General features: G+C 33.8%; 3 protein-coding genes across 3 annotated transcripts; all 3 read right to left on the bottom strand.

Annotated features, from left to right (window-relative positions):
• Nucleotides 1-2,243: 2,243 nt before the first annotated feature.
• LOC139195168 (uncharacterized) lies at nt 2,244-3,607 on the bottom strand. The gene is made up of 4 exons (XM_070820337.1): nt 3,477-3,607; nt 3,323-3,392; nt 3,152-3,247; nt 2,244-2,397 (listed from the first exon to the last, which is right to left on the bottom strand). Exons 1-4 carry the CDS (start codon nt 3,605-3,607, stop codon nt 2,293-2,295), a joined length of 402 nt encoding a protein of 133 aa, XP_070676438.1. The 3' UTR covers nt 2,244-2,292.
• Nucleotides 3,608-3,867: 260 nt separating this feature from the next.
• Nucleotides 3,868-5,908, bottom strand: LOC139195037 (uncharacterized). Its single transcript, XM_070820216.1, has 8 exons — nt 5,879-5,908; nt 5,731-5,823; nt 5,547-5,645; nt 4,934-5,458; nt 4,751-4,858; nt 4,577-4,675; nt 4,257-4,499; nt 3,868-4,167 (listed from the first exon to the last, which is right to left on the bottom strand). The coding sequence occupies exons 1-8, from the start codon at nt 5,906-5,908 to the stop codon at nt 3,868-3,870; spliced, it is 1,497 nt and encodes a 498-aa protein (XP_070676317.1).
• Nucleotides 5,909-7,001: 1,093 nt separating this feature from the next.
• On the bottom strand, nt 7,002-10,389 carry LOC139195036 (uncharacterized). Its single transcript, XM_070820215.1, has 3 exons — nt 7,934-10,389; nt 7,722-7,827; nt 7,002-7,646 (listed from the first exon to the last, which is right to left on the bottom strand). Exons 1-3 carry the CDS (start codon nt 10,387-10,389, stop codon nt 7,002-7,004), a joined length of 3,207 nt encoding a protein of 1,068 aa, XP_070676316.1.
• Nucleotides 10,390-10,977: the final 588 nt, after the last annotated feature.

The following is a 10,977-nucleotide window of genomic DNA, read 5'->3' as shown; positions in this document are numbered from 1 at the left end:
TGTTGATATGAATTCTACTGTATCAGTACTATGTAATCACATCCACACTCAAATTAATAATATATGCTGCCAAAAACATTAGGGCACCAAAGATAGCGTTCAATTACAGTAATCATAATAAAATTAGTTCATAAAAGAACTCAATAATGTTGGTAACAAAATCCAACTTTTTTGTCAATGTAAAACTTGATATACGGATAAGAGAACAAGTAAAATACAACTTAATTGTTTACAAATTTAGAATCTCTTATTAATACTTATGAACAAAGGTTTACTATTAAGCCATCAGTTACTAACCCTTCAATTTAATAATACAAAAGGCAATTTCATACTCCTACTAATTAAAAGAAACAATACTACATAGGTAAACACATAGTTGCTCCCACTGATTAAAAGAGTAAAAAAATAACGAACATACCTCTTAAACACTCCCACTAATCAAGCATTAGCCAAATGATCCATGATTATGAACTTTGAGGGTTCAATATCAACTACTAATTTTGTTGACTTCATCTCTATGCAGATATTGCAAGGAAGTGAGTGACTAAAAGGCTATACAAAATCATATGGTCAATTTTATTCATCTAACATTTGACAGAAACAAAAAATTAAGTCAATGTTTTCTGATTGCAATAAAAACATATAATTCCATAATCATTTTTAGACATAAATTATATTGGGTTTTCATAGTTAAAACACAAAACACAAGGGCATTCATACATAACTTCAACACTTCTGAGCAAATGAAGTATATACAATCTTGTCAATTTATATTTAACAATACATTGATTTATAGTTTGACTAAATAAGAAAACACTTTTGAGCAGATTAATTATTCATCAATAACATATAAATCACAAGTTCAATTTCCTAAACAACAAACAAGAATTAATAAGCAAAACAGTTTTGAGCAGAATGTACTCATTAATTTTTTCTTGGATATGAATCTAGTCATATTGTATTTATCAGTTCAATATTGACAAACAATAATAGTGCTTCGACCTTAAATCTTCGTCAAAGATGTATGGTCTTTGAAAATTCCTGCAATGTCAATTTGCATATAACAAAGAAAGTATAAACAAATATGATAATGTATGTTTTATCTACCAAAAACATGATCATTAAATGCATTTAAATTTGATGAGTGTGAAGCCCATAAAATATTATTTCTTCCACTTGGGCAAAAACTCCTCAAAATTGCAAGGTTATAATACAATAGAGGAATTGATTTTCATATAACAAAAATATAGGCTTGTGTTAATGTCTAATTAACAACCAAAAGTGCTAGTAAGTTGGACGAAAAGAACAAACAACATAGACTTTTTCCTGAACGTAGGTTAGAAATAAAAGTTCCATAAATAAAAAACATATGCATGACCCGGATTTTTATTAATACCTTAATATGTGAGAAGACTCACATATGTGTTAATATTACAAAATTAGGTCATTTTGTGGTGCATAGGTGTGTCGCTCAACATGCATTTGTCAAAAACATAATATGCACTAAGAAACTGTGCAGTTGTGTCAGTTTTGAAAAACTACAAATATATAAATATTTCATGTCTATAAATAATTTGACGAAATGTATGCCTCAAGAAGTCTTCTTTCACTACTACAAATTTTTACATACATGACGCATTTTATGGGTCATGTTAAAAGTTTAATGACACAAGGGTTTAGCGTCATCTTTGTGGGTGTCATTAAAGATATTTTTAATGACGTTGAAAGAATGTCATGTATTACTTTTAAGGACGCCTAACAAGCGTCATTGAATTAAGAACTTGTGTCATCTATTACCATTTAAGACATGAAATAAGTGTCATAAACATAGGAATAAGCGTCATGATATACTAATCATGACATACACACAGTGTCATGTATAGCTTTTAGAGACACCTAACAAGCGTCATTGAATTAAAAACGCGTGTCATCTATTTCAATTTGAGATGCAGAATATGTGTCATAAACAGAGGAATGAGCGTCATGGTATAGTAAACATGACATCTGTATAGCGTCATTTACCATAGCACTGCAGTGTCATTGAATATTACCAACGACACACAAAGCGTGTCATAAACGATTCAATACATGTCCTAAAATATGTATGATGACATATAAGAAGACTTACATAATTCATCCAAGAAGCAAGATATTTACCTCAAATTAAACAGTATTGCTTCATAAATTTGTAATTCATCCACTACCAAAGTATTACAAAAGACAATATAATGCGTAGAGTTTCCTACTAAAATAAAACTATAAGTTCACTTAATTTAAAATTTCACAAACCAGCTAATCTAGTGTTTCATCTATTGGGATGAAGTCATCAACATACTCAGCCCACTCTATTCTTAACGCATCAATTTCATGTTGAGTGTATGTAGCTTTTTCTTTGAACTGCAACAAATCACAACCAAAGAGAACATGTCAGGACAAAAACTAATTTCAATCATTTAACTAATAAGGAGGTGGTCAATTAGCATCAACTAGCCCAGAAAGAACAAGGGTTCTCTAGTCGTATTTTTCGCTAATGTGTTTTTTTTTTTTCCACTTGGTATAGAGCTAATAAAACGTCAAGCGGTCTAGCAAAAGATTTAAACTTTAAAGGCCTCATCTTGATGGTAAATAACACCAAGCTCAAACACAACATGGCTTAACAAAATCAGCTCTGAACCTATTTATTTATCACATTCAAACGTAAACAAAAGATAGACTAGCATTACAATTTTATTGAAGACAAAAAAAAAAAAATCAAGAATTAGAATCTGAATCCAGACAAGAAAAAAAAAACAAACTCATTGATGACTTGAATCAACTCAATACACGAATACCTAGGATGGTTTTGAAGAGCTAAAATCCAATTGGGCATCTTTTGGAAGATTCAAAAGTTCCAATTTCTATTGTAATTAACTTTAATTAAACACTACAAATCACGCTAACAACAATCCATCTCATCATCAATAGTGTGAACATTCAAGTAATTTAGTTCAGTTATGCCGATTTCCTTCATGGGTTGCCAATGATTTGAGTAAAAACCATGGTTAGCTGTAAATTAATTTGCCTGAACTATAAATTACCTACAAAGAACTAATACTAATAAGATAGTAGCGAATACACCCGCTTAAGTGCTCTTTGTAATAGTAGTACTAACCTTGGTAATAATTGAGCAGTTTGGATCATTAATGATTTCCTTCATGTATTTCATCACATAATATCCACATTCTACAGTTCCTTCTTGCAAAGGGCACTGCATATACAAATAAAAAAGAATAAAATGTAAGTTAGTCAGATTAATTTAAAGTCAAAACACAATGTTCCTTACCTTTACTACTTTCCAATTGATGTTTTTTCGACCCTTTATTCCCTTTTGAGCTTTAAACATCTTCAGTGCTCTGCACATAGAGGATAAGAACACATGAATATATACAAATCTTGAAATGCATGAAATAAAGACAAACATATATCCAAATACTTACAGTTCAACAATGTCCTTCATTCCAGGATCTATCTGTATCCAATTAAGCGAGTCCATATAATACATTAATTCCTCATAGGGGTCAATAATAGCCAACAACCAATGAAACCTACAAAACATAGATAATTGCATTCTTTATTACACAATGGTCAACTACTGATCTGTTAGGAACAAAAAATTCAAAACACATAGTACTAATAACCCTTTGTTATACGGAGCAAAAATTAATTGTCCTTTTTTGCAGTTCTGTAATCTAAGAGCCAGTGCATTTGATCTTTGTTCCTTTCTGCCAGCCTTTTGAGAGATTCTGCCAGGATCTACAAATCCAAACAATCCATCAAGATTGTTCTTCTTCAACGTTGACCAAAGTTGCCTACAAAAAAATGAGGCAATTAGTATCTTATCATTACCCAATGTGGATTGCATGCAATAGATTGTATTGTATATAAATTTAAGATTATGTCAAACCTGATGTAAATTGAAATGCAAACAGTCGATATTTCAGCCATAGAACAAAATTGAATGATGTCATCTCCACCAATAAATGTTGTGTGCTCATTTCCAAATAGATCAGATTCCATGATGATAGGCACTGTAACATCCTTATGCATGTTTTGAGCTATGAGCATAAGTGAACGTAAAGCCAAAGGTTGTTTTTGGGATCTTTGTCTGAGGGGAGGATTCGTTCTCGACTTTGCATAGATAGATTAATATAGTGAAATGAGACATATTAGTACTATAATTTTTTCCACATATTCATAAGAAAATGACGTAGGAGTACCTCATCATTTGTCACAACAAGATGCCGTGGCCAAGCTACGTGACTCCCAATTGCTTGTTTGATATTCACAGCTTCACAACTAGGTATTGGAAGAAGAGCATCTTCTTTAATTGCTACATCAATAGAAACACGTAGATTCATAGGCCCAAGTGGAACTCCATGTATTGGCCCGTCTAATGGAATGACTGATCCATATGCAACAATGTTACTAGCAGTGTCTATAGCGAGCTTGCACTGTTGTACCTTAAAAAAATATTTCATTAATAATCAACTACTGTTGGGATTATAGCATAAATAGGGAAGACATAAAAGGCATGTACCTTCTTGATATCAGATATTTTTTCCATGGAATTTGCAATTTTGTTTGTCTCATTATTGATGTTCACATCATATATGTTCTGTTGGTCACTTTGCTTTACCTTGAAAAATTAAATTAAATTAATAATCGCTACTTAAAATAGCCAAGAAGAACAAATACTGCAATGACTATGTACCTTGAAATACTTCTTGATATCACTTTCTTTTTCGTTTGAATTTGCAATTTTGTTCGTCTTTTCCATGATGTTCAAATCAGATATTTCCTGCATATCCTTTTGCTTGACCTAAGAAAAGTAAACTTAGATTAACATGCTACTATTATAGTTAAGAAGAACGAAACTTGCATGACTAGTACATACCTTCATAGCTTCAATCTTATCCATGGTTTTAGTATTCTTGCTAACCTTTTGTTTCACTCTCTTCTTAGACATGATTTCCGGCACATCGTCATGTTTCGCTCTCTTCTTAGACATGATTTCCACCAGATCACCCTGTTTCACTTTCTCAGTAGATGTTTCATTTTTTTCTTTCTTTGCTGTGCAACTAGCTTTCTCAGAAATATGATTGGACTGTACCACATTAGATTGGACTAACTCTTGCATCTTGCTCAACTGATCTGGAGTTAACAAAGAAGCAATCAAATTGAACTTCTTATTTAACTCCTCAATGTGTAAACTTTGCTGCTCCAAATGTGTTTGCATCATTTGTTGTTGACTCGATTGAGTTTTGGATCTTGGAGTCTTGAAGTACAATTTATGATTGATGCCAGTTCCAACACCTCTTACACGACCCGAATATTCAGGTGTTTCCAAAGCAATTGTCAATATGTCATTACTACCAGACGTTCGCAAAGTCCCATCTTCAACGGCCTTAGTTACTTCATCCTATAACAATTGGCATTAGTATGAAATACATCAATTAAGTATCTTTCCCAACCTTACACATAAAACTTACTATTTTATCAGCGCGTACTTTCACCATCTCATTCGTATAGTTTCCCTTTTTATCAACACGCCCAAGCTTCCAAAGCACTAATCGGTCAATGTCAGCAGTGATTCCATAAGCTGATTTCTATTTGGATGAACATATCAAAATTAGATCAGATAGTTTTTATTTGTATGATAATTAAATGAATACAAAAGAAACAGGACATTACTATTTGTTCTTCCAATCTTGCATAGCCTTTTCTAGAAAGTCGATGAGGGTACTTATGCTTAGCTCGCCTCCTCGATTGTTCTTCATGGATTTTCTATCAAATGCAATTCAATAATTAGTCTTTAATAATAGCAAAACACAATATTTACCAAATGCTTCTTACTTAATTTTGAAATCATATATACGTACCATATGCTTCTCTGTCAATCTCGACCTCACAAATTCATCCCATACCGGCTGACGAATGAAATCATAGATTTCTGGTGGTTTCTTTAAGACTTCAGGTTGATCTTTGAACTTTAATATGTACTCACATGTTAGACTACTCTTGAACGTTCGCCATGTCTTTGCAGCACTCTTCAAAACATCCGCTCTGCTGTTTGAATGTACTATAAAGGCTTTCTACAAATGCATAATAGAAATTAATCATTACTTTCACAAAGTCGTACAGATGTAAAAGCTTTTTTTTTTTTTGTTTAATTTTTTGGAGACATACCTGGACCATGTCCCAAATCTTTTTTTTATAAGATGACTCTACTTCTTTCCAAGTTGGAATTGTAATTGGAACTGTGGTACGCGCCATAACACCAATAAAACTAGCTAGTTTTGCTCCTGCAAGTCCACACGGTTGTCCTTTACTGTTATATCCAACCTCCAACCGATCCCCATCACTTCTACCTTGCACCAACTCTTGCAATTGAGTTGCACCTCTTGGTTTCCTTGTTACAAAATCTTGTTCATCTTCTTCTGAATCTGTCATTTCATCAAGATATTCTGCAAGATTCATTTAAAATCAAGACAATGATCAAATTAGTAAGATGAGGAAGAAAGAAATATAAAGAACCTTAAAGGTAATGTTTGGTTCCTTCAATGAACCTTAAACGGATAGGCTCATGCCAATATTTGGTTGAGGAAGAAAGAAAAATAAAGAAATAGGGCAATTGACCATTCTCCAAAATCATAAAACCAACCTTCATTCAATTCAATTCCAATGTTCATTTCAATAAACAAATACTCCCTAAGTGACAATTGTCAATACTCGAAAAAACATAACAACATGAATTCAACTCCCATTTCCACAAACATTTTCATCATACTTCATCTCAGCCTAATAATCTCTAAAAAATTAAGCCTTACCAATAAGTAACAACTAAACAAGATAAATCCAAAAGTATGGAGAAAATATAAAGTCCTAATGTAATTTTAAAATATGCATTCAACATAGCATTCAATAACATATGAAATAGAGTAGATATTCCTCTGAGTGATATACTATGTATTTTCAACCCAAATGCCTTCACAGTCATCCCGCATGTAGATATCATCAGACTCCTCAGTTAGTACATCAAATGACTCAACGGGTGGCAATTTAGTAGTAAGACATTCACATTCAATTATAGTATCTCCTAGCTCATCATCATGTAGCCAATCATACTGAGGCCCTGGCAGTACAACCGACCACCTTGAATCCTCTGGATCTGCAATGTAAAATATCTGCTTCACTTGAGTAGCTAAAACAAAACTATTTGACTTATGTCCAATTTTGTTGAGGTCAATTAATTTGATCCCAAACTCTTCTAATCTGATGCCACTTTTATTTTCAACCCAATCACACTTAAATACTACACGCGTGAATGCGTTATAATTAAGTTCCCATATCTCTTGAATCACCCCATAAAAAGTCATATCTGCGATAATAGGATTCTTATCCTTAGCGCTTGAAATTTGCATCGTATTGGCCACTAAGCTTACTCCACTATTTTGAGTAACTTGTGAATCATCACGAGACTTAGTGTGAAAATTACAACCATTAACGGAATATCCAGAATATTTTGTTACTTCATCTCGAGGGCCATGTGCTATCCATCTCAAGGTTTCGGATATGTGATTATTAGGGACATTAAGCTCATCCTCAACCTGCATATGTTTGCATAATTAGTTTGAGTTCATAAACAAAACTGTTAGTACATAAGTACAATGCGAGTTTAATACCTTTTTTTGCAGCCAATAAATGAAAGTTCGATTATGTTCATCCTGAAGCCACTTCAAATTTTTTGATTTTTTGGGGTGCTCCTTAATCAAGGATTTCTTATGCTCCCTGATAATTAACATTGAGTTGGTCAAAAGGATAGGAAATGTTGTAAGTAAATGAAAAAATAATGCTAAGTTAAACTATATAAATGAGTATGAGTGGTTGAACTTACTTGATATAAGGTTCCACTTCAAGTGTGTTATCCAAAACATAGTGATGTGCTTGCTGCCAATACTTTTTATCCGCCTTCAAAAATTTTCCAGCCGATAATGGATGGCCAACATCTTTATGATGTGAACGAATCTTCAACGGAATTCCAATTGGGTCTACCCCTGATAAATACTCGCTACAAACCTCTATAGCTTCTTCTGCAATATAACATTCAACCATACAACCCTCTGGACGATATTTATTTCTCACATAACCCTTTAATATTTTCATGTACCTTTCAAAAGGGTACATCCAACGAAAATAAACCGGGCCACATAAGCGAACTTCCCTAACCAAGTGCACTGTGAGATGGACCATTATATCAAAAAACGAAGGTGGAAAAATCTTTTCAAGCAAGCACAAAGTAATCACCAACTCACTTTGTATTTCATCTAACCTTAAAACATCAACTGTTTTGCTGCATAAGTGACTAAAGAATAGACAAAATCTGGTGATAGCATATCTTACATGCTTTGGCAGTACTGCACGAAGTGCCACAGGAAGTAGTTGCTGCATAAGTATATGACAATCATGAGATTTAAGATTAAACAGTTTCAGCTCCTCCATTGACACAAGGTTTCTGAAATTTGAAGAATATCCTGATGGGACCTTGAGTTCGGACAATGCTTTGCAAACTGAAATCTTCTCAGCCTTAGATAATGTATAAGGTGCTGGGGGAAGAAATGTTTTGTTATTTCCATGTTTTGGTGCCAAATCCGTACGTAGACCCAAAGCAATTAGATCATTCCGGGCTGCGACGCCATCCTTTGTTTTTCCAGGAATGTTAAGTAATGTACCATAGATACTCTCACAAACATTTTTCTCAATGTGCATAACATCTAAACAATGTCGAACATGGAGTGACTTCCAATATGGTAAATCAAAGAAGATTGACTTCTTTTTCCAACGAGTTTGAGCATCAGCCTTTTTATCAATTACTTTTGCCTTTGTTCCACTCCTCACCTTCCTTTTTCCAAGGAGATTTACATTCTTCTTACCCCATGATATTTTGATTCCTTCAACTTCATGCAATATTTCTTCCCCGCTCAACGGAGATGGAGCTAACCCAAACTCTTGAGTACCATCAAATGGTTTTTTTTGTTGTCGGTAATGATGATTTTGTGGTAGGAATCTTCTATGACCAGTAAAGATTACCTTTCTCCCTAACTTTAGCCATTTAGAAGATGTTCTATCACCACATATAGGGCATCCAGAGTATCCTTTCACACTACACCCACATAAGTTTCCATAAGCAGGAAAGTCATTGATGGTCCATAATAACACAGCCCTTAACATAAAGTTCTCCTTATTGTATGCATCATAAGTTTCAACACCAATCTCCCATAGAGTTTTTAAGTCATCAATAAGTGGTGCCATATAAACGTCAATATCATTACCTGGTTGCTTAGGGCCGGATATTAACAGTGTTAACATCATAAATTTTCGCTTCATGCATAACCATGGTGGAAGGTTGTAAGTGACCATAATCACTGGCCAACAACTATATCTACTGCTTAAAGCACTATGGGGATTAATCCCATCTGTTGAAATTGCTAGTCGGAGATTTCTTGGGTCATCACCAAATTCTGGCCACATGTGGTCAACAAGCTTCCATGAGGGAGAGTCAGCCGGATGACGCAACTTACCATCAACTTCTCTATCTTGGGCATGCCATATCAAATTCTTTGCTGTCTTGCTATTATAAAACATTCTTTGAAATCTTGGAATAGGGGGAAAATACCATAGTACCTTTGCAGGTACCCCCTTACTAGGCTCCCTAGAACTTTTGTTAACCTTCCATCTAGAAAAACCACATGTAGGACATGCAATTGCATCTAAATGCTCTTTCCTGTATAGGATGCAATCATTGGGGCATGCATGTATTTTTTCGTACTCAATTCCGAGAGAAAACAATGTTTTTTTTGCTTCATACACAGAGGGGGGTATTTCATTCTTCTGTGGGAGCAAAACTCCTAAAAATTCTAGTAAATCTGCAAATAGTTTATCACTACACCCATTCTTTGCTTTTATATTGTACAATCTGACCAAGGTTGATAACTTTGTGAAGTTTGAACCAGGGTATACAGGCTTCTCTGCATCCTCTAACAACTTCTCAAATTGTTTAGGATTTGACGTAAAATGATCATAAGCTGCTTCCACCATCCCGATAATGTTATCTTCAACTATTTCTTCCCGATTACTCATTTTCTCATTCTTACTATCTGGAACAGCTTCTCCATGCCAATACCATGTACAATAACTTTGATCTATACCATTGAAAAAGAGATCCTCTCTTATCTCTTTAACCGTCCTTGATTTAATGTTACCACATTTTAGGCACGGACAACGTATGTAGTTAATATCAGTAGCGTGAAGCATCGCATAATTCAAAAAGTTTTCAACCCCTTCAGAATACATTTGTGATCTTCTATCCATAGACATCCAAGATTTATCCATCTAAAACAGATTGTAAATGCAAGCCAAAGGTCAAGTACGTATGTGTGTGTAAATGCAGGCTAAAGATAAAAAAGAATTTATTACTTCTTGAATTATTTACAGCTATAGTAAATGCAAGCCAAAGGTCACGTATTGTGTGTGTGCACATAGATTTGCATGTACATATGTGTGTGTGTATAGCAGCGTATAAATAGACGAGAGTGAATTCAAGACAAACTGAACATAAAGCTCATTTATCCAATGTGCACTTGTGGGTTAGATATGTGTGTCTGTCTACCTACAAACAATTGAATGCATTGATAGACACCATACTGCTATTAGCCAACACGAGTTATTATGTCCAGTTCATATGTCACATAAGACCATAAACAGAGCTTATGAGGAGTTTTATCAAACATGTGGTGTGCTATAAGCACCAACTCCCACAAGAACACACAATCTAAAGATTAAAAAAAAAACAAGAAGATAAAAGTAATAGTTAATCTAATTCAGAATTGGTATTAAGGGGATGACAAAGTTATTAAAAAAAAAAAAAAAAAAAAAACAACG

The sequence above is a fragment of the Malus domestica genome, chromosome 04 (assembly GCF_042453785.1).
Source record: "Malus domestica chromosome 04, GDT2T_hap1".
Classification (NCBI taxonomy): Eukaryota; Viridiplantae; Streptophyta; class Magnoliopsida; order Rosales; family Rosaceae; genus Malus; species Malus domestica.
This window is presented reverse-complemented; position numbering and strand designations above follow the sequence as displayed.

Excerpts from the sequence above, each read along its gene's own strand:
- LOC139195168 (XM_070820337.1), bottom strand. The coding sequence starts at position 3,607 with ATGCAATTATCTATGTTTTGTAGGTTTCATTGGTTGTTGGCTATTATT. Across the intron at positions 3,393-3,476 it reads ATGAAGGACATTGTTGAACT|AGCACTGAAGATGTTTAAAG; the intron begins GTAAGTATTTGG and ends CTCTATGTGCAG. Across the intron at positions 2,398-3,151 it reads ACTGCTCAATTATTACCAAG|TTCAAAGAAAAAGCTACATA; the intron begins GTTAGTACTACT and ends GATTTGTTGCAG.
- LOC139195037 (XM_070820216.1), bottom strand. The coding sequence starts at position 5,908 with ATGATTTCAAAATTAAGTAAGAAGCATTTG. Across the intron at positions 4,859-4,933 it reads ATAAGATTGAAGCTATGAAG|GTCAAGCAAAAGGATATGCA; the intron begins GTATGTACTAGT and ends TACTTTTCTTAG. Across the intron at positions 4,676-4,750 it reads ATATCAAGAAGTATTTCAAG|GTAAAGCAAAGTGACCAACA; the intron begins GTACATAGTCAT and ends TAATTTTTCAAG.
- LOC139195036 (XM_070820215.1), bottom strand. The coding sequence starts at position 10,389 with ATGTATTCTGAAGGGGTTGAAAACTTTTTGAATTATGCGATGCTTCAC. Across the intron at positions 7,828-7,933 it reads GAAGTGGAACCTTATATCAA|GGAGCATAAGAAATCCTTGA; the intron begins GTAAGTTCAACC and ends GTTAATTATCAG. Across the intron at positions 7,647-7,721 it reads TTTATTGGCTGCAAAAAAAG|GTTGAGGATGAGCTTAATGT; the intron begins GTATTAAACTCG and ends AAACATATGCAG.